Source organism: Saccostrea cucullata, unplaced genomic scaffold (assembly GCF_032062105.1).
Source record: "Saccostrea cucullata isolate Sc308-1 unplaced genomic scaffold, CSIRO_AGI_Scuc_v1 ctg412, whole genome shotgun sequence".
In the NCBI taxonomy this organism is placed as follows: Eukaryota; Metazoa; Mollusca; class Bivalvia; order Ostreida; family Ostreidae; genus Saccostrea; species Saccostrea cuccullata.
In genome coordinates this window covers 58,194-85,796 of record NW_026923551.1, presented here as the reverse complement: position 1 = coordinate 85,796, position 27,603 = coordinate 58,194, and the positions used below count along the sequence as shown (strand labels likewise).

At 32.7% G+C, this 27,603-nt stretch overlaps 1 protein-coding gene across 1 annotated transcript; it reads right to left on the bottom strand.

Moving 5' to 3' along the window:
- Positions 1-2,826: 2,826 nt before the first annotated feature.
- On the bottom strand, positions 2,827-24,264 carry LOC134264293 (uncharacterized). Its single transcript, XM_062746594.1, has 5 exons — positions 24,174-24,264; positions 20,350-20,560; positions 17,299-17,403; positions 3,095-3,232; positions 2,827-2,915 (listed from the first exon to the last, which is right to left on the bottom strand). The coding sequence occupies exons 1-5, from the start codon at positions 24,243-24,245 to the stop codon at positions 2,827-2,829; spliced, it is 615 nt and encodes a 204-aa protein (XP_062602578.1). The 5' UTR covers positions 24,246-24,264.
- Positions 24,265-27,603: the final 3,339 nt, after the last annotated feature.

The following is a 27,603-nucleotide window of genomic DNA, read 5'->3' as shown; positions in this document are numbered from 1 at the left end:
ATTGTTTACAATGAACACTCTAGCAAGTTAAAACAAGGGAGGTAACTGAAACTGGGTACAAGGGGAAATCATACCCCATATAATTTGTATCAACCCTAATTGATTTAAAAAGTGAGTTTATTTAGAATTACATCTCAAAATGCATAGAGAATAAAAACAAACATAAAAAGCTTCGTGAAAAGTTGCATCAATTTTTGCACATCACTCTACCTGTACAGGTTAAAACAGCAGTTATTACTTCTGTCCTGTACATTCACGAGTAAGGCACAATGGAAAAAATTCTTAAGAAATTCATATAGCAGTTTACTTTTGACCTATGTGACAGTATGTAACCATAGGGTCTTACAGGACTAGATTCAAATTCACACAGCAGTTAACTTCTGGCCTGTGTGGTTAACACAAAGGAAACAAATTGAGACAAAAAATACAGAAGGATCCACCAAACATAATATATTTAATGCTGATGCTTTACAAATTAACATCGTAATACAGTGGCTGCAACGTTATTGTTGACAAACCAATCGTGTACAATCGTTCGTGTAACGTGCAAGATCGTGCGTGTATCAGACTCATTCGTTTGCAGTTTTAATCGTGCGTGATCGTGCGTAAAGAAACGTGTAAATTTCCTTTTGTAAGTTTTTATTGGAATGTTTTTGTTTAATATACATTTGGCGTTTAAAATAAAATAAATGAAGCGCGACTTACATAATAAAAATTGGAACGAACTAATTATCGCTGTTAAGGTGTTTCCATCCTCACAATTTTATAGGTTCAGAGTACAAAAACTGCATTTATTTTCATTAAATATGCTTTAAACTTTTCAATTATTGCAAAGAGGTATAGGTCACCATATTATTAAAGATGCGAAACATAAATAAACAGAAGTGTATGTCAATATAAAAAATCGAACTTTTTTGTGAACAGTATTACGAAAAATATGTAAAAACTGGTTAAAATGCATATTTCTGATGCTGAGTGTTCCTAAATAGGTACTTCCTACTTTAAAAAAATTGAATTGTGAATGTCAGGGATCAATAAAGCAAATGCCTGAATGAAAAGACTATAGAAGGAATTATTGCCCTTTTCAACATAATTATTTTAAAGATTGAATAATTGATTAAATATAAAAAAATATGCATTTTTTAAAATTCTTTAACTTTACAATATTTATCATTACACCTATTGTAAAGCATTCTTCCAAGAGATACTGTTGTTTTAGTTATGAATTAAAACTAATAACAGTTTTTGAATAAAACCTATGACATCATAGAAGGGTGGAATTACTTTAATAAGTAATATAGAAAGTCATACATTGTTATGTTCTTATTAATGCTAATAGCGTGATTTTTTGTGATAAACCGTACTTAGAAGTGTAACCGTTTTTTTTCTTTGATGTTCATTGCGTTTACTGGTAATTAATTAAGGTCAAGATATTTTTTAAATAAAGACATCCAAATTTATATTTTTACATATAAATAAATAAACAATTCTTACATCAATATTTATTCGGCGTATGTTTTTTTTACGCGACATGATTGTCAGAGTTTCCTCTACCGGTGTTTATATACGGGGCTTATACGTTCAATCATTTTCAATTTGAAATTTCTTAATAAAAAATGATTTCTAAAATGTTGAATTTCAGAGATTAACAAATGAAAACAAAGATATACGCATAAATTCTGATCAAATTCATCTTAATATCTTTTTTTTTTCAATCTTATCCCCCTTACCGCGCATTAAGAAATCTAATTCAATCAAAATTCACGGTCCGCCTACATGTAAATCTTCTAAAAGAAGAAGGAAATTCAGTCTTCTTAAGTCGAAGATTTACGTATTTAATATTTCTTTTTAAGCTAAAACTATTGAAAAGATATAAATAGGCAAATAATTCTTTTCAATTAGAAATAATTGGTAAGTCATACATAGATGTATGTACTTCCAGAAACGCCCAGTTCATTTTTTAAAATATTTTTTCATTCAATGAAATAATAAAAATAATTATTTGAACCTTATATAAAGGAATTTTGTCTTTTTTCGTTTTGAGAATATATCATTTTTAAATATTTTGAACCATTCTGCGTGAAGAATCGTGCATTTGATATCGTGTAAGATCGTGTAACGTGTAGAATCGTCTGCGTGAAGGATCGTTCCTGTAACAGGTTGTATCGTGCGTTAATCGTGCGGAGTAGTTCGTGTAACGTGATCGTGCATGTAGGTTGTTAACAATAACGCTGCAGCCACTGTAACAAAGCTTTGCAAACGGATATATTTCCATACAGCATATGAATTTCACCTGCCTATTTTCTGTATGCAATTCTTTGAAAAATCTTGATGGGCTGCCTGAATTGCATCTCCCATGCGAAAGCTATGACTTTTATAGAGGGTAGGGTGTACGCTAATGAATAAGACTGTTGTGTAAATATCTGGAAACAAACGCATAATTAACTGGGTCACCTCCCATGAATTTGAAGAGGGGACAAGACTGCTAATTGAAGGCTTCAAGATTGAGATATAATGCCAAAAAAGGCATATGTCAGTGTTATCCAAAACTTTCATGTGAATCTGGAACGATTAAACGGGTCTTTTTTATTTGTTTTGAAATTTCTCTTTAACAAGGTAACTGCAGATGGGGACTTATTGGAAAATTCATATTAAACTTCTTCTCTTTGAATGACTGTGTTCAGCGAACCATTGGTTTTTAACACGAGTTGACCCAAGCGCAAAAAGACTTGAAATGCGAATCGAAAAATGGCCTTTAACAATTTTCTATAGATTAGATTTTGCACTCATTTATGTAAACACTTAAGTTATGTAGAATGGGACCAATTAATGGAACTTGGTGTCTTTGTTAGTACATGTAGCCAAATGGTGACATCCTTTCACTATTTTGCAAACCGATGATGACTCTGATGAATCTGAAAGACCAAGAATTTTACATAACTTACATAACGTACATAACTTATAGCTGATAAATAAGATAATGGGCTACTTGGGGAATATTTAACGGTACATGTAACAATGAGGTTGGATGTCACTAAATGGAATATTGGTAGTGAGGTCACGGTGGGTTTGAACTGTAGCAACAAATTCCAACCTCTTTTGTAGGAAGACTTGGTTTTGTTCGTCAAGGCTGCTGACAGAAGGTGGTATGCTTGCTGACTTAAATTGCTGAGGACTTCACTGGTATTGACGTCTGCTGGTGGTTTAATCGTGGTCTGGAAATGAACACAGTCTTAAAATTAAAACGAGATGATACGCAGCTATGTTGTGCTTCCTGGGGATGTTTTTCGCTCTGATATGCACATTTTATCTTAATAGCTATTTGATATTTTGTCATGTGATCAGTTTAAGGTGATGCAAAGCATTCATAAACAAGATGGCTGCGATCGAACCCTATAGATTCAGCAGCATCCGTAAATCGTATATAGAGTAAAGTGATCAAGCAGTAATTTTTGGGGACTGAAAACAGATTTCTCCTTGAATGAATCGAGAACGATTAGCCAAGTGTTTATATCTGCTTTTGTTCTTCTGTTAGGTTAATTAACTGATAATTAAGGCTTTGAATTTACAATTTAGGTCAATTAAAAGTTTATGGAAAGTCATACCTGGATTTACCACTGAGGATTCAAAATTGAGCAATCCTAGACTGTAGATAATGTAATGTGATATGTGCTTTGTTCTTCATTTCTCTTAAGTTTTTCCTTATTTTTCTGCTTTGTTAGGAGGTAGACGTGCCTCCATTTTGCCCGGGTCAATTTCTATGCCTTTAATAAAAATTATAGTAGTGGGGGGTCTGTCTTTGACATTTTAATGGGTACCCCATTTTTGCAAAGGAAAAGAAAATTTGTGAGATCGTTCTTGCAATTGTCAGAGTCAGCGGGACCAACGAAGAAAAATCATCAAGAATATATGACATACTCCCAAGCTTGATATCTAAATTACATTTTCCACTGTAATGCAATTCTAAATTGATCAAAAATTCGACAGAAACTACTAGTCCCCTTTGCAAAAATTCATCAAAAATGAATTGGCCTCGCCATGAAGAATACAACAAATGTTAGTCATTTGGATTGACTATGATAATTCTAAAAGTCTTGAAAATCTGTTCTTGCCATGGGACAATTGCAATGGGCTCAATTCATGTATCTTGTTAGACAAGATGCATAACCCAGTCAATGGAGTAATATTGTTCAAATGAATTTTCTTTAAAATATAAAAATTGACTGGATTTCCCGAGGATAAGATGTCATAAATAATTCGGAATTGCCCGGTTTCATACTTGGGCAACACCCTATAGGGGATGATACGCAGAAATCAAATAAAGGATAAGAAAAGTTGCCTGCAATGTCATTCAGCTCTAAGCTTTTGTGGATATGTGCACTTATGACATCACCATGATTCAATGCTGAAAAATGGTTATGGGACAAAGGGAAAGATGGTGTAGAGTTACATGTACAACTTAGATAAAAACCAAATTTGAGACTTTCTGCTGATAGATGTTTACAGATTTTTGTCATAACCCTCTAATTCTTCACTAAGTTTGTTTTGGTTTACTGGTAACAGGTTGGTTCTCCCCGATTTAATGCAATATATACCGATTCATTTATTTAAATAGATAAACTTACTTAGGTACTTTTCCTCTTCGTCCCCGATGGAACATAAGGCTTCAACAAGCTGCCTCTATCTTCCTCTATCCTTTGCCACATACTGTGCCTGCCCTCACGAGTAGCCCATTTCCTCTAACTCTGATTTTACGGTTTCTTCTCCATGTTGTTCTTGGTCTACCTCGCTTCCTCTTTCCAGATTGTGTCCAAAGAAAGGCTGTTTTGGGTATCCTGCTCTGGGGCATTCTCATCACGAAGATAAATAAGTAGGGCCTATATAAAAAAAGACAAAACAAATTTATATTTCCCCATAGTTTTTCAGTTTGAAAAAAATAGTTTATTCATGGATATCGATGAATACAGAGCTCCAAATAATTGTAGCCATTGTAAAATGTTGTGGTATATTGAATAAACTTCCTTATAGATATACATGTTTGTTAAAATCGGGCGGCCTCTTTAATGTTTATTTAGCTGCTCAACATTAGACTGCTGGTCAAGCGATCACCGGACAAGCAGACATTAATAAATATGGGTAAACTCAATTGGGACGAATCCACTCAGAGCGAACAAGGAAAGGGAGCGAAACCACCTGCATTCGGTTAACTGTCGTGGGAAAGTGCGTGACTCTGTTGATTGTTGAGACCTGCATTTGTGTTTTGGGTGCTGTACCCTGCATATTTGACTGATGTGAAGGGACATGGTGGCTTTATATTTGTCATCTTATTTAACAGTGAAGCAGGATTTAAAACTCCCCGTCTGCTTGGTACGGAAGATCTGACTGTATAAGGCAGGTGCATTTAGATACATTTTACCCTCAATTCATCAACTTGTTTTGCCAGGGAAGTTCAGCTGTTTGTTTCTGAAATTCTAAAATACTTGCCATAAGCACCCCCCCCCCCCCCCCCCGGCTGAATCACCATGTGATTTGTAAAGTTGCCTCACAAAACTCATGTATTTTTATACGTTCGGGGCCTCTGATGGATCTTTTTTTCAATTGTAACGCACACAGAAACTAAAAAGGCATCAGTCCACTGATTAATTTGTTAATGGATTTTTCGTCTTTGGATTTTGTTGCAAATTGATCAGACCTGGGGATATTGACAAAGTAAGAAGGTTTCCCTTATAGTGCGGCAAAGACACCGTAAAAATCATAAACTAATTTGACCAATTTTTGGATTTCACTTTAGATGATATTGCCGCAAAGAGAGTAATCCCGTCATTTACAGAAATGAATGGTTTATCGTTGTTCACATTAGACTGGTTCAATTTCATTTGTGAGCAAAAAAAACCCGAAATTTTCAACACATTCATATTGTTTGTATTCTGTTTGTATAATTAGGAAAGCATCAATTGAGTTGTTGATATATTTTGAATTCAATCCTTCATTATATTTAATACAATAAAATAATTAAACTATACATCACAATTTATACAACAACAAAAGATCCATGGCCACGTCGCTCACCTGAGCAATATGGCTAGGAAATAATCAGAAAAAAGTTTATTACTTAAAAGTTCCCAACCAATCCTTAGAGTATGAATTGATTCATTGGTATCGTAGAAAGAGTATGATTTGAACAAACTTGAATCTAAACTAACTAAGGATGCTTGCATATTTCTCTGACTACATGTGGCTTTATTGCCCTTTACATTTGAACTTACACTGTGGCACAGCCGTACCAAGAGGGGTCAAGCTTAAAGCAAAATTGAATCTATACTACCTGAGAATGCCTCCATATGAACATGACTTATCATGGCTTTGCTATTCTTGAAAAGAAGATTTTTAAAGATTTTCTTTTTTTTTTTTTTACATTTTCTATGTAAAACGTGGATTCCATGTTTTGACCCTGCCCTACCCTCAAGGTCATGATTTGAACAAAATGGAATGTTCACTACCAGAGGATGCTTCCATAAACATATGATCAATTATGCCTTTGCTATTCTTGGGAAGGATATTTCTAAAGAATTTCCCTATATATTTCTATGTAAAACTTTGATCGGCTATTGTGGCCCCGCCTTACCCCCTGGATCATGATTTGAACAAGCATGAATCTCAACTACCTGAGGATGATTCCAGTGTAATCTACTTGTGTGCCAAGTAATACTGAATTCAGACAAAAACTAGTATGTTGAAAAATTGTTTAAAGATTGACAGACAGCTAGACAGACAGACGGCTGGGGGAATGACGGACAACTTACTATCGCATAAGACAGGAACAGCAAAAACCATTTTTGAAATAGCTTCAAGTTTAAAAGTTATTTTATTATTGGGTGCTTCTCTTTCATATTGTTACATTTAATTTCATTAACTAGACATTGGTGAACCAAAAACAAAAATGATTTTTTTTTTCACAGAAAGAGGATGTTTCATTGAATTTGATTGAATTAAAAGAGAGAGAGAGAGAGAGAGAGAGAGAGAGAGTTCTGGTAATTTATTAATGCAAGGTAATATAATTATTATTAAATAGTTCTTATCTCTACAATAGAGGTTTAGTGACACGTTATTGAATAAACTTGTAAGGTAACGTAATCATGCAATTGCTGTGTTCTTCTACATCAAGACGTCAAATCTGATGTGAAGTTACAAGTTTAAAAGCTGCAATGAATTGACTATACTATACGTTCGACATCAACGAGTATCGATATAATTTTTAATTTCCTGATTCAGTTGATTGAATTCTCATCAAAGTCCTTTGTTGCTGTTCTTTGTTGTTTTTATTCAGCAATGACGGTTACTATAACAAGCAGCATTTTATTTTTTGTACGAAAAATTCATTTTCAAAAAAAAATAACCGCCAATGTTTCCAAAACAAAAAATCCTTGGTGTTGACTTTTTCTTCTTACTATTGTTTTTTTTTAATTGAGACCCATTCTAACACTTCTGTAATCTTTATTTCATATTTCAAATAAAATATTTTCAATAAAATAATGCCATTTCAGGACGACAAAAACAATACCTCTTCTCCACTGACAAACTAGTAAGAGATTGTGAAAAGCACTAGGTATTTACCAAAATATCACCCCTTACCTAATAAGGCATGCGTATATGTTGGTGGTAGGTTTTAATAAGAAAAATATATAACAATAATTTAATTTTGGTTATATTCTAGTCTCTCATTGGTTGATTTCCAAAAAGGAACACAAGAATAAAAGGTAATAACCTGGTTTGGTATGGGGACACACCCCCTTGACAACCAGCTGATTCATCTGTATCGATGCAATCCCGCATTTCCAGTCCATGGAATTACATGGAAAATTCTACATTTGATAAATGTACTTTTAATTTCAAACAGTAGATCGCTCTTACCTCGTGTAAACAAACATCATGGCTGCTAGGGCTGTGTATCAGTGATTACGTCCCCTTGTTTCAAATCACTTCCGTTACTAGGGATGTATTATTGAGCGGCAAATTTGAACTCATAAAAAGCAGCACAATTTTACATCCACAGTTGTTTAATTATTTAAAAATTAAATTATAAGGAATGACTCTAATTCTTGGCCAAATTATTCGATTATAACCTGGTTTGGGTCAGTTTACGCTTTTTTATAATCCGCTTCGCGGATTATAAAGCGTAAGCTGACCCAAACCAGGTTATAATCGAATAATTTGGCCAAGAATTAGAGTCATTCCTAAATTCTATGGAAATTGTATCATTAACTAGTGTTCCCTTTTATACTATCACTTTTAAAGAGGATAACCGTAAAATAAGAGGTGTATGACAAGTATTTTGGTTTTAACAATGTATTGATGCATTGAATATTATTCCATGCCTCTTTTCTGGACGTTATGATTGAGCCCTTACATTTTATTGTTTTTGAAGGGTTTTCTGTTGCGAACCCCCCTTTTTCAATGTTTGGAATATGGTCTTTTCAAAAGAAAATTGTCGTCAATTCAGTATTTTATGACCAGGATGACTGCCACATTATTTTGAAGTGATGCAGAAAATATTGTCCTGTAAAGGAAAAAAATCTTGACAGCACTTCACTGCACTGAGATGACAATGCATTTAAAAATTATACATTGTAAATGATAATTAAGACAAGAATTAGTATATATGTATTATTAAATTATATAATTGACGTTGACGTCAAATATAAAGTATTTGTAAAAGTTTTGCGTACACGTCGTTGCATCACTTGTAACTAACTTTCTATAATATTGAGTAGGTGAATGTACACGTATTTCGAACACATGATTTACGAGTTAAGACTATGATGCTCTCATCTAAAACAAATTATCAATTTAATTAATGAGTTGTCATATATTATCTAACTTTGAGACAAACATGATTTTAAAACGTAACTGAGAGACAATCACAAACAAAGATTGCAACAAATACCGTAAATAAAGTCAATGAACACCCCTTTAACATACCCTCATATACACCCTCACTGACCTTTCCCCACCCACACACTTCCCTCACACACACTCTCATAAAGCGTACATTATTATATTTACTCTAAAGGAATTATTCGTCAAGTCATAAAAAAAACCTTTCGCGGTGTTGAATGTAGGATGGACAGGTTTATCTTTTTTGTCCCTTTTTCTTATAGAAAAAATAATCAATTCATCCAAACTTCTTAAATATGACAATAGCTACCACAAACGCACAAATAACGCATATCGTGAAATATGTTATTCTGGAAAAAAGAAGAAAAGCCTGTCAGTTAATGAAAAGATCAATTATCATAATTTATAGAAACAGTATTAAAACATTTAAGGCTTAAAGAACTTCCTAACAAATAAATACAATGTATTTACATTTCAATAAACTAATTATTTTAATTTTAAGAGATTTAATTCCCGGTAAGAAAATAATACCCCAAGAATATCGGTCCCTCCTTTGATCTCTTTCCTGTATATAGCTCACTTGGTGTGGTAAAAGTTGATTTTATATTTGGTATGTTGGAAGAATTCCTTATTCTTGCTTCCTCAGAACGGTTCGTGGGGAGTTGTGTTTTTATGTCTTTATAACATAATTGATCTGTAAAAAACGATTACAAAGGCAATCAGATTGTCCAAAATGCATAAAATATGCATTTTAAAATTTAAAAAAATATTACATTTGACAGGGTAATTACTCTCTCTTTCTCTTTCTCTCTCTATCTCTATCTCTCTCTCGGTTTATTCAAAACAACTGTAGTTGATACAAGGGCAATTTATAGAATATGTACATGTTTAAACGATCCCAAGATTCAGAATCTGCTTTACTCTTTTAACTATATTGTTCATATATTTGTTCAATTTATATCACTTTAAATGAAATTTTCTTTTACTCTAGGTTCTTATAATCTCATTGAAATAAGCATCTTATAGTGTAATGTAAGGAGTTTATCCTTAGAAAGTTCGAATTCCATTGTGGGACGTGAAGGCCGCGGTCCTTCGGATGAGACTGTATAAACCGAGGTCCCGTGTAACAGTATATATACATTTCTGAAATGATGCACAGAATCACATCGGTATAAGTACAAAACCTTCTTTAGATCGATTCATTTGATCTTTAGTGATTACTTGTATAAAGTGCTGGTGCCAAGTCTGATTTTACTTCAACTTAACAACATAATACTTTGTGTAAATTGTCATAAAAACTATATCAAGAAATGTGATAAATTATATAAATTCCGCACAGCCTTTATCTCACCTGAGGCCTAGTCAGAGATTGGACAGGTAATTCCTTAACTGACATCTGTTTATATTTATTGACACTTATATTAATTTTTCATCTTTAATTCTTTTATATCCATGCTGCTAAAATGTCACAATTTGCTCAATAATTGTTTAATACTTGATTTCAATATACTTTTGTTCATCCTTTTATTTTACGCTGTCTTTATTATTATGTATGAATTATTGTTAAAATTATAGTCAGTAGGAATCACAACTTCGGTCCTGATAGTTCCCATGCAATCTTTAGTAATTACTTGTATGCAATCTCATATAAAAGTATATTCCTTGTTGATTCCCTGTTGATTCCTTTTGAAAGTACAAAAACTAGCAACTCATGTTTTTGTCTTGAGGTTTGAAAGGATCGGGTTTCAAAAATAAGAGGAAAACTTACAGTTGGCCCAGAATTAGAAGGATACGAACACTTATCCAGTAAAAAAAAATTTTTAACATCGAACAGAGAGGTTTGATTCAATTAACATTTAAACAAATACAATGTACTGTATGGCAGGTTCATATTGTGGTCGAAAAAAAATCTCTTTTTTATTTTAGCAAATCGCAGTCGCTTGATTTAGCAAAGAGATTAATTTGTTTTTTTTAAATCTGTAGCCTGCTGCAAACATTTTTCTTTAGCTTTAAATTATGTCGATTTTGAACCCGATTAGATAATAAGGAACCACCTTATTAATCCCGAATTTAAGTCAAAACAAAGTTACTAGTGCATATATTCAGTTTTTTTTTTATTTCCGAATCCAAATTGGAAAAAAAAAATGTGTTCCGTAGTCAAAATTTTTAATTGTTAATTTTAGAAAATTGAAATTAATTACAGGTGAAAAACTGAGCAATACGCACTGGAGAAAGAAAGAACATATAAGGCGTTGACAATCCCCTGCTCTGAGATAATAATATTTTTTTTAACAATTTTCAAAATCCATGGAGAAGCTATATTTTACTAAAATTACATTCTTACTACATGTAATGTCATCTTTAAAACATTTTATTATTTTGTTTTACTGAATTTACTTATTATTTGGCAATCTTTGTTTTCAAAGTTGACATATTAGCACATTTACGAAGTCTCCATATATTCTCCGTTAACGCTTAAATGATGGAAACAAATAAAAAAAAAATAATGAAATAAAATAAAATAAATCAAAATGAGTAAAATATTAAATTAACAATTATTTTATAAAAGAATGTATCAATTTTCCTGATTATTTAGAATTGAAAAATGTCTTTTTTCAGAGCGTGGGATTATCCTCGCTTTGCACGTCTCCATTATTTTACAATAATATTTTATTAGATAATGACATCGCACATCTACTAAATGACAAAATTAATCATATCTATAGAAATTCATTACACAATTAATAAGCTTTAAAAACATCAACAACTACGTGTTTGTAATTGTTCTGTTCAACTGCATAATCAGGGAGGTGTCTACCTTTCCTATATACATGCATATACACAATGTATTGTAACGGAGCCGAGGGTATCGTGTAATAAACTCGTGGGCCGCTATTAGTTTTCTGGTCACTTGGTCGAGGTTTGATGGTTCCGTTGGTCACAGTTTTATACAATGGTTAATGACCAATTTTTGGTCACTTAATTGGGTAACGTAATGACCAACTTTTAGTCACTTAATTGGTTGACGTAATGACGAACTTTTGGTTACTTCTTTGGTTGACGTAATGACCAATTTTTGGTCACTTTAAATAATGTTTGTTAGGAATAACACTTGTTAAAAGTTTATAACATTTATTAAGACGATCAAATGGTTCACTTATAAACACACAAAATGGTACACTGTAACTTGGTTGGTACAACGTTATTTGGTTAACAAAAAGGTGACCAACCGATGGTCAATCCAGGACTTTCCTACTAACTTGGTTCCCCTTAATGGTTTCGTATACATAGACTTGGTACCGTCTTATAACCGAAGTATACGGAGTCGTTCCCCAAAGTGACTTAGGTCACTTTTCCCTTACCAGGGAAGGCTGTGTGCTCCGAGTCGCTCCCCACAGCCGACTGAAGTCTACACACAAAACAGCTGGTTTATATAGACAAAAGTTGTTATGATGACGTAAGAGACAATCAAATACCTATTACGTCACAATCAATGCAATCAATACTGTAAGTTAGCGGGTTTTAACCATCAAAATTACCTATAAAATTAATAACGTTGTACCCATATGAAACATACAAAATACATCAATTTGTCTTTAAATAATACATGTTAAATTAATAAAGTCATTAAATCAATTATAGTTCATTTCCTTCGTTAACTGTTCATTGGCAATTATTTACGGAGTTTATAAACATCGGGTTCAAGTTCCATATATATTCTAAACTTGTAAACAAGAGTTAACCCGAATTTCACAGGTATACTTTGTAAAACGTAACAGTATATACAAATACTGATGCAGTAATTAATGTATAAATTACTGCATTTGTGTTTGTACGGTAATACACTATAATCACAAATAACAGTATTATTTCACATCATCCTTCTTTGAAAGACGTATTCACATGTATGTTGAAGTCGTGGAATTCCTTTTTCTACAAATACAGTGAAAATATTAACTCTGCGAGTTCATTTCCTGCTGTTCAGTATTTCTTTCTTTTATTAAAGAATAGTAAATGAATTTACTTTCATAATAACTTAAACACAGTTATGATAAGGCTGTCGGAAGGCCTAAAATGCAAAAAATAAACATTCTATTTTTGGCTAGATCTTAATTTAAACATGTTATCCTTGATAGAATTTGCAGTCAACTTGAAAGAGGAATTAAATCAGATATTATAATTAAGCATTCTTGTGATGTCAATTGACTTTGTTGATCACGTGACGTACAATTACACATGTATGATATTCTAAAATGATGCACAGAATCGTGTCGGTACAAGTGTAAAGCAAACTTAGATCGATTCGTTGTGATCTCTGGTACATACATGTACACTGAACCAAACTTCTAAGTGTTCACTTCACATTTTTGAAGTTTTAAAGAACAAATGCAAAAAAATAAATAATTTCTTTAATTCTTGGTTAATGATACATATTTAAGTTCAATGTTGCGTAAATTTCATGTAAGTATCTCATCAGAATTTTAAGCAAAGTGTCAAGGAAATGATGTACCCTCAAAATGAAAATTCGCACAAAAAAATCTCGATGGAGTAAGACCAACTACTCGTTCTAATTACTTCAAGACAATCTTTATTGTTGGATACCCTATACCCCTAAATAGGAGATTGACCCATCTGCCGCCACACCTACATGTGCTGCATACTAGATCTTTCCAAACCATTGAAATTGTGAGGAAAGGCTTTGACATTTCTTTTAAAATCCCAAATGTGTTCAAGTGGATTCAGATCCGGGAATTTGACAGTGTATCGTCACACAAATACCTTTTGGTCAATATCCTTGGGTGTTTAGCACGTAAGTGCGCCACTTTAAGGATAAGTCAGACTGCTTGAGCTGATAAAGGCTGCCACGAGCACCGATTTCTTATCATTTTCGTACGATTGAAATGGTTTGTTTCCATGTTTCTAAGAATTTTTCAGGACACTTGAACACTCTCTTTATCTGGTATAACGCGAAATTTTCTCCCAAGATGAATATTAAGGTCACTTCCGGTGTGGTTAAATTTTGTCAAAAACTTTCATGAGCACAGCCTATACAAAATTGTGTTTAAATAGGTTTTTGATATTGTTTGATAAATTTTAAAAGTAATATCAAGTACAATTAAGCACTAAAATTAAAATGAGTAAAACGTGGCGCAAAGATGGTCCAGATATCAATATTCCAACGGCTCTCCCCTCTACATCAATGGTTATTTTGCCAAGGTTTTGTGTTTTTTAGTGAAACCAGTTTTTAAAATTTGATAATGATCACAAAAAGATGCTTATTACACAAAACACGTGCTGCAAAGTACAGATTTATTGTTTTTAAGCTTCGTCACGGAACATTGGTTTTCATCGGTGATATTGAATTTTCTTTCTACAATTGCTGAGAAAACTCATTTGTTGTAATAGTGTGAAAATATCATACCATTCTTTAAGATAGTTTTTAAATAAATGCATTTATTAAAGTGAACACTTAGAAGTTTTGTTAAGTGTACATGTATAAAGTACTGGGGCAAGTCTGATTTTTACTTCAACTTACCAACAAAATAAAGGATAATTTCCTATCTTTATCGCGATTTATACAAAAAAGAATAAACTACATACAATTCCCTAGCAAAATTTAGCTAGGGGATATATTTCCCTTGTAGATTCATAAAAAGTATATCTTCAATTTATCCTTGTTAATCACTTGTTCCGGTCAAATATGAACATGTTTCATAAATTTTACATCTGTCTACGGACCTGTACTAGGAAAGGCAGCGTTTCATCTTCCATTTTTCGCTATTGTGTGAATAGAGAACACCAAACACGCAACGAACGAACGTATCTCGACGATATTAACCGAATTACTAGTTTATAAATACCATCACTCGCTTTAAAATATTTATTTTGTAATTATTTCAAAGGCGGATCCAGCACCGGCGCGCCAGGCGTGCACCCCCCCACCCCCACCCGATTTGATTTTTTAAAATTTTGTTTGTATTATTTTTCAATCAACAGGAAACACAAATGAATAGACGTATAGATATCTATTTTACAGAAAAGCTCTCTCTAGCGAATAAACCCTAAACTTTAGAGTTTATTCGTGAAACGTTTGCTGCTACACCAAGGCATTAGCATAAGTCTTCACCTTGTTTTGATTTTGTGTTCTATATGTACAGTCATCCGACAAAAGTATATGTAAAAAAATCAAAATGGTCGCCGCCAGGTGAGTAATATACAATGTAGGTTCCGATTAAAATTGAAACAAGAGGCAGAGGGGTCACATCCCTCGCCTGAACACATCGGCTAGGAAAAAGCACAGATCAAATCAGAACTGAAAAGTTAACTGAGGGGAATGTTCCTACCCTCCCTACCCTTAAGGACCAGGATTTGAATAAATTCGAATCTTCAATACAATAGGATGCTTACATGTCAAAATGACTAAACATAGCTTTTCTGTTCTCGGGATTTTTCCTTGATTTTTCTATGTAAAACTTTCATCGATCTTTGTGGCCTTACCCTATCCCTAGGGTTATGATTTGAACAAACTAAAATCTACACTAAGGAGGATGATTCCATATAAATATCACTAGTCATTGATTTGAAGTGCTTGAGAAGAAGATTTAAAAAGATTTCCCTATATATTCCTATGTAAAACTTCCATCAGAAATTGTGGCCCCGCCCTTCCCCCGGGTGTCATGATTTGAACAAATTTGAATCTACACTACCTGAGGATGATTCCACATGAGTTTCATCTTTCCTAGCCCAGTGGTTTTTAGAAGAAGATTTTTAAAGACGTTTCCTATATATTCCTATGTAAAATTTTGATCGGCCATTGTGGCTCCAGATTACTTAAGGGGGTTATGATTTGAACAAACTTGAATCTTCACTACCTGAAAATGATTCCAAATTTTATCTTTCCTGTCCAAATGGTTCTGGAGAAGGAGATTTTTCTTATGTATTCCTATGTTGAACTTTGATATCCCATTGTGGTTCCATCCTACCCCTTGGGGTGATGATTTGAACAAACTTGAATCAATACTACCAGAGGATGATTCCACATGAATTTCATCTCTCCTGGCCCAGTGGTTCCTGAGAAGAAGATTTCTAAAAGATGCCATTAATTTTTCAATTCAATTATCTCCCTTTGCAAAAGGGCTTGGCCCTTCATTTGAAAAAAAACAACAACTTTGATAACCTTTATCCAAGGATACTTTGTGGCAAGTTTGGCTGAAATTGATCAAATGATTCTTGAAAAGAAGATAACAATTTGAAAAGTTAACGACGACGACAACAACAACGACTAAAGCGACGACAGAAAACGGACAAAGTTTGATTAGATTAGGTGAGCTAAAATAAAATAAAGAAATGATAACTTAAGTATCTATTTTGACTTGGTATCTGTTATAGCTTTTTACGCAGCTAGGATAAGGCTGCCCGTAAAATATTAAACTGTTCAAACTGTAGTTACTTCTCTGAACTACCTAGATATGACGTCATAATAGAATATGACGTCAAGTCACTGCATACTTGAGCTGACATTACGGGGAAAGTGTCATAATTATAACACGGCATGTAGATTTATGATGGGGATTTGTGTTTAATTTAAGAGTAAGGGTTGTTTTTTTTAAGCTTGTGTGTGCTGTTATAATGTTTAACATTTGATATTTAAATGTCTCTATTCCCTTTGCTTGTCCGATATGCATATATTCAAGCAATAGCAAAAGGTTATGTTTGAAACGCTCCCCTTACACTTCCGTAAACAGAGTTAAAATTTATGAATCGTGTTTATATTGGACTGGCACAAGTGAAAGACAAGGATAAATTGAAGATATTCTGCGTGAATCTGAAAAAGAAGTATGTCTTCTAACTGAATTTTGCTGGGGGATCGTTTGTAGTTTATTCTTTTTTGCATATATCGCGATAAAGTGTGGAAAATACCCCTCTTTACGTTGGTAATTTTAATTTATCGTAAAATATTTTCTTAAGAATTAAAATTGAAACCTGCCCCCAGCACTTTTTATGTACCATGGATAACGATTAATTGATCTATGTAATAAACTTTGCACAACATTTTCGTTTTGCACTTGTGCCGAGGTGATTTTTGTGCAACATTTAAGAAGATCAAAAATGTCCGTCACGTGATCAACACAGTCATCTGACATCATAGAAATGCTTTATTATAATACCTGATTAAACTGTTATCTCAAGTTGAATGCAATTTCAAACAAGGATCACATATTGAAATTAAAATCAAGGTCAAAATAAAATGTATATTTTAAAGACATTTTTAGCTTTCGGACTGCCTTATCATAACTGCGTATTTAATTTCAGTTTTAAAATCGATTTTAAATGTTGTGTTAAAATGATATAAATTCATTATTATTGTATATTTAAATGTAATCAAAGAATGAATATACGTACACTTAAATCCTTCAGTGGAATCATAGTTAAAAGGACAGATGTCACACTTCTTAATATCTTCGATTACTTGTCCGATTCCTACGTTAAACTGGCTGCAGTGACGTCCTAAAAAAGTTTAGGTTATAAGTCTTTGATAGTAATGTCTTCTCAAACATCCTCATCTTCTTTTCTGAAACCGCCAACTAATTTGAACCAATTTTGTAATAAAGTATATTTTGGTAAAGGGAAGCAAATACTTGTGAATTTCACGGTCCCTGCCCCCCCCCCCCCCCCTCTTAGAGTCTGAGGGACCACCAAAATTAGTGCAATATTTAAAACCTTCTAATCGCATGGACATCAAGCAAATTGTTGGCATGATTGTTATAAACAGAGAATTATCTACCAAATTTGTAAAATTCATGTCCCCCGGGTCCGGGGTTCTGGTGTTAGGGCAGGGCTATACAGATCATATACATGTAGTAAAAGTGCATTATTTTTTGAAAAATATTCTACTCTGTCTCTTAAAATTAAACATTCTAACTAAGTTTATAGTTAGGATTAGCAAGAGAGCCTCTTCAAAAAATTGTGATATTCATGGCCCCTTGGTCATGGGTTCTCATGAAAGGGGGGGAGGGGGGGCTTCATTGAATTAATATCAATTTATTGTTTAAAAACTTAATTTTTTGAAAATCTTCTGCGCTCCTGGGTATTAAATAAACCTACCAAGAATAAAGTTATGATGAACACGAGTTCCTCAACCAGTTGGTGGATTTCAGACCCTGTTTAGAGTTCTGGTAAAAAGGTTGGACTGTATTGATTATAAAGTGAAAATACACAATACACTATTCTCCCCTGCTACTGGATATTAAACAAACTAAGTACATGGTTATGATGAGCAAGTTCCTTTACTAAAATTGCTAAATTCATGGCCTCTGGACCAGGAGTTCAGATGTTACATGTAGGAGGGGTCTATTGATTATATAGTGAAATGCATAAATTCTTTATACACCCTTTTCTCTTCTCCTTGATATAAAACAGACTTACTAAATACATATTAATGTTAGCAAGAGTACCTATTTGAAAATTGATAAATTCTCCGCCTTGGATCATCCGTTCTTTTGTAAGGAATGGGGGCTCTATTAATTATATAGAAAAAGTATATTAATTCTTTGAAATTCTTCTCCTCTCCTCCTGAGTATTAAATGAAGTAACCACGGATATGATTTTAATGAGCAATAGTACCTCTTCCAAAAGTTTACTTGCATGTCCCCTGGGTTAGGTGTTCTGATGTACAGGACCGGACCATTTCAAATATGTAAGTCAAGAACGATAATTGACAGTTGCTATAGATATACATCATATACGCGTAAATATTTTTCTATCCAATCAGACATCAGTATTTTTACACACCTCAAAACATATTTCAAAGGAACAGAAAGAGAACACGTGCTTTTACTTTTTCTTCAAAACAGATTTTTTGGACAAAATATCTTCAGAAGTAAGATAACAAGTCTTGTAGAATGAAGTATTCCCCACACATTTACATTGAACAATCTTAACATTTTCATCTTGTAAATAAAACATTAAATAAATGCATGAAACAATGTGATTGCTCAGGGAGGAATAGAAGATCAGACCGTCAAGTTATCATTATTTATACTTATGCAATTAAATAGATACCCTTTGTCGGTATGAATAATTTTGCTTAGCTGTCCGATTTTCATCGAATTCGCGTAGTTGTCATGGGTATAGGTCTATTACATACACGTGTCCATCGTATTGACTACATGTAGTTATACAATATCACGGGTTTCATGAGCACTGAATACAAATTTATTAATACATTCAATGATCACGGGTATTAAACGCCATGAGAAGTAAATGAAATTTTTTTTCCCCCATAACTTACTATGCAAACCAGACACTGGACGATTTTGTAATAAACACTCAGGAAATAATTAAAATAATAAAAATATTTTCATCCCAAAACAGTTGTATACCAGGCTCTAAAAATTGAAAATCTGCCGTATTTATAATTAAATTTTAACAAATGTTAGATTTTTTCGGATAGCTACCACATACTGACAGATTTTTGATCCAACTTGGAATTTATTCTAACGTTTGTTCATGATAGAATTGTCATTCATGCTGTTTCCTTCCTAAGTGTGCAAACAGTATACAAAAAGATTGATCTAAAAAAATTGTAGCAGAAAATTTTTTAAATGCCATTATCTGATTGGTCAATAGGATTAGCACCTTGTTTATGCTGTTTATATATGGGGATTAATGGTTATCGTTCTGGACTTCCATGTTCTGAAATCTTCCAGACCTGATTAATTATTTAATGAAAATACATTTTTTCTGTTAAATAATCATGTCTCATACCTTCTGTTGCCATATCCATTTAGCAAAGAAAGTAAATGATTTTAGTAAGGATATTTTTACCAGAAATTTAAACATCTGGCACATTAGGTCAAGTGTTCTGCTCCTGGTAAGGGCTATATAAATTTGTATTCTACTGCGAGAAGTTTTCCCTTTGCAAATCACATTTGATAATTAATCACTGTAAATGATGCATTTGAAAATTAAATAAAATAAGAGGATTTTACAAGAAGTGTTATTGCATAATGAAAAAAAATACAGTCGTACTTTTAATGAGCAGGTAAACTTATAAATAGTAGATAAATAAAGATGAAATAACTTTATAAAATGTTCTTTAAAGACCAAAAGAAGACAATGTAAGAAATAACATACTGGGCTTAAATAGAACAGAAAGCTAATAGGTTTTTCATAGTCAATGTGTATAGTAATGAATCAGGGGGGTGGGGGTTGGGGTTAAAACTTCTGATGTTACAATGTTACAAAATATCATACTAATTACAATGTAAATTATTGATCCTAATCATCCTATTTTTCTTGCTTTTGGGAAACAAAGATTCATCTACCAATATTCATCAGATGACCGTTAATGACTTTGGGCCTTTTCTATTTAAAAAAGCCCAAACCTTCTCATGAACATTTGATTATAATGATACATGTATTCAATATTTCCGAGTCTGAAAAAGTTTTTACCTGTGATTAGAACTTTCGGAGCACAAACTTCAAGCAGTCTCCTCCTCTCATGATCAGGTACGCAGTGATATTCGAATGGACCCATTGAGCAAGATTCGTATGGTATTGCTGAGCATCCTTTTATAAGGGATCTCTGTCGATATTCCATTCTACTGCGTGGGCAACGTTGCACGTACTTCAAGGACGCATTAGCTTCTCTACAAAGTTGTGTCTAAAGAACATTATAAAAAGATGATATCACTTGTAAACGATCTAATATTTTATACCTAGTCATCAATGTACAGGGTTTTAAAGATATCATTGAACAACAAACTTAATTATAAGAACATTTAATTGAGATTGTTTTGGAAACGTAAATAAAACAGAAAACATTTTTCCTTGGTAATATACAAGGGGTGTTCAAAAGGTTCGAGAAGTATTTTTAGATCCACATAACCACATTGACTATTCAGAACAGAATGACATATTCCATATGAATAGTTTTAAAAAAATCCAACCAGAGGTTTTTCGGCAACAGCAATCATCTGAATAAATGTGGTCATCACTCTACACTTGCTCAACAGATTTCCCGATTTGTAATACTAATTTTGGTCCATTTCTACCTTTAGGGCTCAAGATTGGCGCAAATGAAAACCTATACTATCTTTAGGTGCTTCTGGAGCTTGCAGACATGTTTCAGCTTTTCATACCGACAGAATTTTGAGATTGCCTGTCGTAACCCCACCCTATCCACAGCTCGTAATATTTTAAAATCTAAAATACCTGTACATTAGGAACATTTTGGATTTCAATTTCAATTTTCCTCGAACAATATTTTTGAAGTAATTTATAAATATTTTTCACATATATTTCATTGTAAAAATACATGTATAGGAGTTTAACAACTAATAAAAAAGTTTCAGCCCTCAAGTGGTTCTTGTGAAGAAGGTTTCATAATTACTACACCTAATTTTTGTTTTTTTTTTTTTATTCCCCCTCCTTTGTCTCGTGACTTGGATCCCCTCTACACAAAAGTGATTGTTCTGACTTTGGTTGAATTGGTCTAGTATTTACTGAGAAAAAAAAGTTAAAACTGTGAAAAGTGCACGGACAGGTAGATGATCAGAAAATCTTACTTGAGCTTTCAGAAATAGAACGCACAAAAATAGGATAATTTTACCATCTTTTGCTCCGTGTTTATGAGGCCCGATGCATTTGTCATACCCAAATTAACCTATCATGCTAATAAGATAAAAAGGTACATTAAAATGATTGTTAGTACTTTGAATGACCAAAATACAGTAAAAAATGTTTTTGTGGGGTCAAATATTCCACATTCTTTTTTTCGTTAATGGGGATTTGATTTTTGGTGTAAATCAATGCGATGGAATCTTTAGATAATGACTGTTACATGTATACTCTTTTTACTTGCTTATTCAGTGATTGATTTGAATGTCAAATTTTAAGAATACTCAGTAAGTATATTCTTTTTAACAACAACTTTTTTGGTTTTTTTAATGATCAATTTTATAAGTATTATTTTTTTCCAATCGTGTACAACTCTGGTACTTGTCCAATATGTCTGACGTTTTTCAGGCTCCTTTACGATTTCATTTTACTTGCAAGGAAAACGTCAGAACTGGCACGATTACGAAAAATAGAAATTTCTAAATTTTTCGGGGTGTAATCTTTATCATAAAATTGATAAAAGTTGCAATACCTAATAAAAATTGATCGTCAGTTGTGGCCTGGTCCTACCCCTAGGGTCATGATTTTAACAAATTTCTATTTACACAACCTGAGGAAGCTTCCATAAAATTTTCATTTTTACTGGCCCAGTGGTTCTTGAGAAGAGGATTAAAAAAAACTCCCTACATATTGCTGTGTTAATCTTTGATCAGCTATTGTGGCCCTTCTCTATCCTCGAGGTCATTATTAGTACAAAATTGAATATACACTACCTGATGATGAGTCTACACCCTGGCTGATTGGTTCTGAAGAAGAGTTTTAAAGATTGTTTTCCTTTATATTCCTATGTAAAACTTTGATCAGCCATTTTGATTCCGCCCTATACCCCCAGGAGTTATCATTTGAACAAACTAGAATCCACACTACCTGAGGATGCTTCCACATGAGATTTATATTTCCTGTCGAAGTTGTTCTTTAGAAGATTTTTAAAAGATGTCATTGCCTTTTCATTATTTTTATTATTATCTCCCCTTGGAAGGGTGGTTGATCCCTTCTTTTGAACAAACTTGAATTCCCTTTACCCTAGGATACTTTGGGTCAAGTTTAATTGAAATTGGCCCTTTTGTTCTTGAACAGAAGATGAAAATGCGAAAGGTTTACGACGACGACAACGACAACGACTACAACGGACAAATTTTGATTATAAAACCTCTATCGGGCCTTCAGCTCGGGTGAGCTAAACAGAAGCTGAGAAAACAGATACCTTAATAAATCAAAGATGGGGTCAGATGCCATTGCGGAGTGAGCATCCAGTCACACCTGCCATGTGCACCTTGCCATGATTGGGAAACAAAAAGAGAAATCCGTTGTCAATTCAGGGTAAAAACAATGTGTATCAAAAACTTCCGTCAGCATTGGACTCAATAATTAATTGCATTGTGGAAAAAGTCATTGTATCAACCAAAGAACTTACGAAATGATGTATTTAAACGCGATTACTGATATTCTTGTTTCATAAACTAGTTTGTCAATAATCTAGAAATTGTTCACACGTAGAACATGCTCCTGCTTGAAAATATCAGAGAATACGTTTTATCAATCAATCAATCAAATTTTTACTGCGGTTGTTCATATCAATCGTACGGGCAGTAATTATTGAACTGTTTGAGGATTTTCCGTTATTTTCCGATCATTACAAAGAGGACACGACTGAACATATATTTTTCGAGGGGTTGCTTACTCCTCTATGATATCAGATCCTGTATCCGATATTTTGGAGTTTTGAGATTGCTCCGCTCCAATTTTGTATTGTTTAAAAACTCTCGAGCGTCAACACATATTTATTTCATGAAACAATAAAAAATGGATTCCCGGATTGGCATTTATCATGTCATTTTTGTGGCTAATAAATCAAATAACAAATTTCTGAAATATTGAGAAACTTTCATTATTCTATCATGTGGAAAATGATACTAGTCGACAAAATTTACTATAGATATCTGCAAAACTAAGTCACTGTTATCTTTAACGTGAACTTTAAAATGAAATATATTTACGCAGAAAATCTTGCTCTTTTTTATTTTTACATAATTCAAGTGATGATTTTGTAATGTTTTGTGATAGTTTGTTTTTAATCCTTTGTCCGTGTTCTATACAAGAGAGAAAAGTATAATATTTCTTAAGTTTATGGTGGTTATTTGTTGTTTTAACATTTATCTTTTTAAAGCTCTTTTATCTACATTTAATCTGACAGTAAATGCTTAAAGAAAACCAAAAGGCCTTTAAATGTCAAAAAATACGAATTACCCTTACTTTCTTATTTGATTTTTGATCTTTTTAAATAAATTAATTTGAAATGCTCCAGATCGATAAATACATGTCTTGCATAATTTGATATCACAGGATGTCTCGTTAACTTTCAAAATAAAAAAAATATATATACTTAGGCACTTAGGCACGTGAACATTTAGAGATTTTTGAATGTAAAGTTTCGGTTCAGAAGATTTCAGCTTACAAAGGTACCAATCCAATAATCCTGTATTCGAACTTAAACCTTTCACTTATGTTTATACAAGTACATCAGTGCATCACAGAAAATCTAATTGAGTCTGATTACAAAATCTAAAATCTTTAGTATTTGTTCAAACATTACTTACTTTGAAAATATAACAAGGAGGCAGCTGACAAAATATCATTAAACCAGCAGAAAATTCCAAAAGTGTCATCATATTTGTTGTAGAACAATATTGTAGCCTAAAAATATATTATATATACAGGTACGTACATTGTCTTTGATTCTGTCAGTTTGGATTTTATTATTTTTTCTCTAACATCATGATAAGGAAAGTCATCTAAGCAAATCATTCAATGACTTTGAAAATATACAAAGCATTGCTGTCTCCTGCTTTTATTGTTCTAGCGGAACGAATACACTTATTTATGGCAAAGTGTGTTTAATTTGTAAACCCTATCAAATGTCATTCAAAATATTCATTAAAATCATTTTTAAAAAGAAAAGAATCAGTCAAATCAAGCTGAACGTGTAAAAAAAGAAATCATGGTGTACTTGGAAATCTCGTCACAAGTTGTTACAAGGCAAGAAAATGTGTTTGAATGTAAGTAAAACCTCAAGGTCACGGTCAGGTGCTCACAAATCATCTGGTATATTTTGACAGAATTTGGCAAATATAACATGAAGCAGTTTCTTTTTGCTTTCAAAACTTTTGACCAATTCACAGTGATGTTAAAATTTTAACAAAATACATAAAACATTCAGGGGAAGGGTTAGAAAAATCATGGTTCATCTGGAAAAGCCTTGCCACAGATTATATATTTAATTTTAAAGTCTTATCTCATAAGTTATTAGCAAGGTTATATTCATTTTGACAAGATGGAGAAGGGACAAACACATGAGACTTAATGCTCCCTTACTGTATAAAAACGGGGGACGAAATGACAAATCATAAATTGTAACGTGGAACCATTTAAAAAAATTCTTTATAGCACTTGATCCGAATTCTAGAAAATATGAAGGGACGTTCTTCCTCTGTTCGTATGTAACATTGTTGAAAGGATTCAGTAAACTTTCAAGCAAAATCAGAATGGCATTAAAAGTAAGTCTGTAGGTTACCAACCACAAGATATATCTAAAGTATCACTTTTTATAAGTTGTTACCACTTTTTACAATTACTCTTATATCATAATGCTTGCGATAGAAATTAACTGCTTTGTAGTATATACTTACAGTATCCATTTAATACATTTACGTTAGGCTTAACCACAGTTTTGTTAGTTGTTTTAAATATTTGCTCACTGATATCCAAGTATGTTTTTTCCAGCCCGATTTTCTAATAGTCTAATAGTATCAGAGTAATTTCATCCGTTTACTAGACTGTTCCGGGGGTATTTATAGAATATATAATTTAGAAGGTACACACGACGGACAAGTAATACCATGCAATAATTTATGAATGTCATAAAAATCTAGCCCGAAATTCATTCTGGTTGGGTTCTCATATTTTAGGAATTTAAGATAATCAAATGCTAGGGATTTTAAATTTGGTAAATTGAAAAGATTGCATAAAATCATGCTATATTAAATATCAGTACATTTATCATTTTAAAGTGTAACAATCGACAAATAAACTATATAATGATTAGCTTAAAGTATCATGATGAATTAACAAAGATACGAAATAAATTTTAAGCCGTACTTGATAGAATGTAAGTTCATAATATCTGATTAACTTACTGTGAGAAGTTCCTCCACTTCAACATGAAACACCGTGGGTTTTGCTACCCTTTAAATCCTTTTTGTATCTTTTTGTCTGAAATAAAAGATAATTGTCACTTATTTGTTCATGTAACCCCTTTTTTCTGTTAAATGACCTGTTGTTGTTTTTTTTTTATCTCAATAAGGTATTGAAATTCAACACGATAATTTTTTAACAGTTCAATAAATACTCTCGACAGGTGGCACCGACAATTTATAATAATTTAAAGAATCAATTGTCCTTCAATACACCATGTACCCAGGGCTTGAAATTTAAAAAAACTGAAACGCGACACCCGAATAAACAATCTAAAGAGGTTTAAATAGATATTTAAATAGCACATGCCTACCTATTGATTATCATGATTTATGGAATGTAAAATTAATATGATAAAATCAGAAGAAGGTAATTTCAGAAAGAACAAAATTAATACAACAGAAAATGATAATGTTTTTTTTTTCAGTTGGCGGTGTGGTTAAGTAGATGAACAATTATATTGGTTTCCTCTACTCCAAACTTATCAAATGCAGCAAATTATAGTGACGTTTTGATTTTTCTATGAACATACATGTATGTACATTCAAATAAATCTAAAGGTTTATGTACAAAAGCATGTAGTAAAATATATAAGATATGGTAAATCAAACGAGGTACGGAACTATGGATAATGATTTCCTAAATTGTTTCAATTCCCTAATTTTGTGAATTAAAACAAGGCCATTGGTACTAAAGGAGGCACAAACACTTTTCTCAATCAGTTGATATCAGCAATATGTTGATATATTTAACCCTCATGCTGACTGATCATAGAAAGGCTTTTTACCCTATATTCTGTAACACATATGTACAGATGCGTGTGGGGAAACATTCGTGGCCTTTTAAAATTACTTGTAGCACGGTGCTGGCAAAAATGTTTTTACACAAAGTGCAATCCAGTGAAGTTCAATTTTGTAAAAAATACTATTCCACTGCCTTCCATACTACCTCAACATTTTACCTATAAAGAGACATTACATAACCTGGCAAAGGGCTCCGTGAGCCATTAAAAGGCAGAAAGCGCTTACTATTCGCGTCTTTTGATTCTTGAATTTTTTTCATTGGATATACAAGGGTTGATCCAAAAGTTAGTAGAATTTCTTTCAAAAGTTAGGGCGAAATTCTTCTATAACGTGACGTGACATATATAACTTTATGTGGAAGTCTTTCCTGGGTTTCACAACTATCCATTATCATTTATCACTCAACTTGTTTTTCTTCTAGGAAGCGTTAACAGTCACTGTGATATTTTAGACTTCATACATATCATCATTTTTATTTTTCCCTGGTATTAATACCTTAATTGACACACGATGGTAGATTACGCTACTTTAAACTTTACAGGTAAATTGAAAGGTATACAGCCTGATAAAAATATGTTGTTTGTCACCTTGGTGTTAATACATTCACACACAATATAAGATTACGCCACCTTCAATAATTTCCACAGGTAACTTGAAAAAAGGCTAAGAAGCGTATAATATATGCAAACTGATAAAATATATAGCTTCAATTTATTTATCTAAAAACTTCTACCATAAATAATACGACAGCTGGATCTAATTCAAAGAGCATTAAAAGCGAGTTTTTTTTATATAGACACGCTCTAATAAGTCATGCAGCATATCATACGATTCCTGTTCGTTATTTCCATATCTTTCTTGTTTAACAGACTATACATTGCTGCTATCAAGTTTCTTGTCTTTTCAATGGTTTTGTTATGAATTCAGTGGTAAAGAATGTAATCTTTTTTATTTCATGATTGTGTCCAATGAA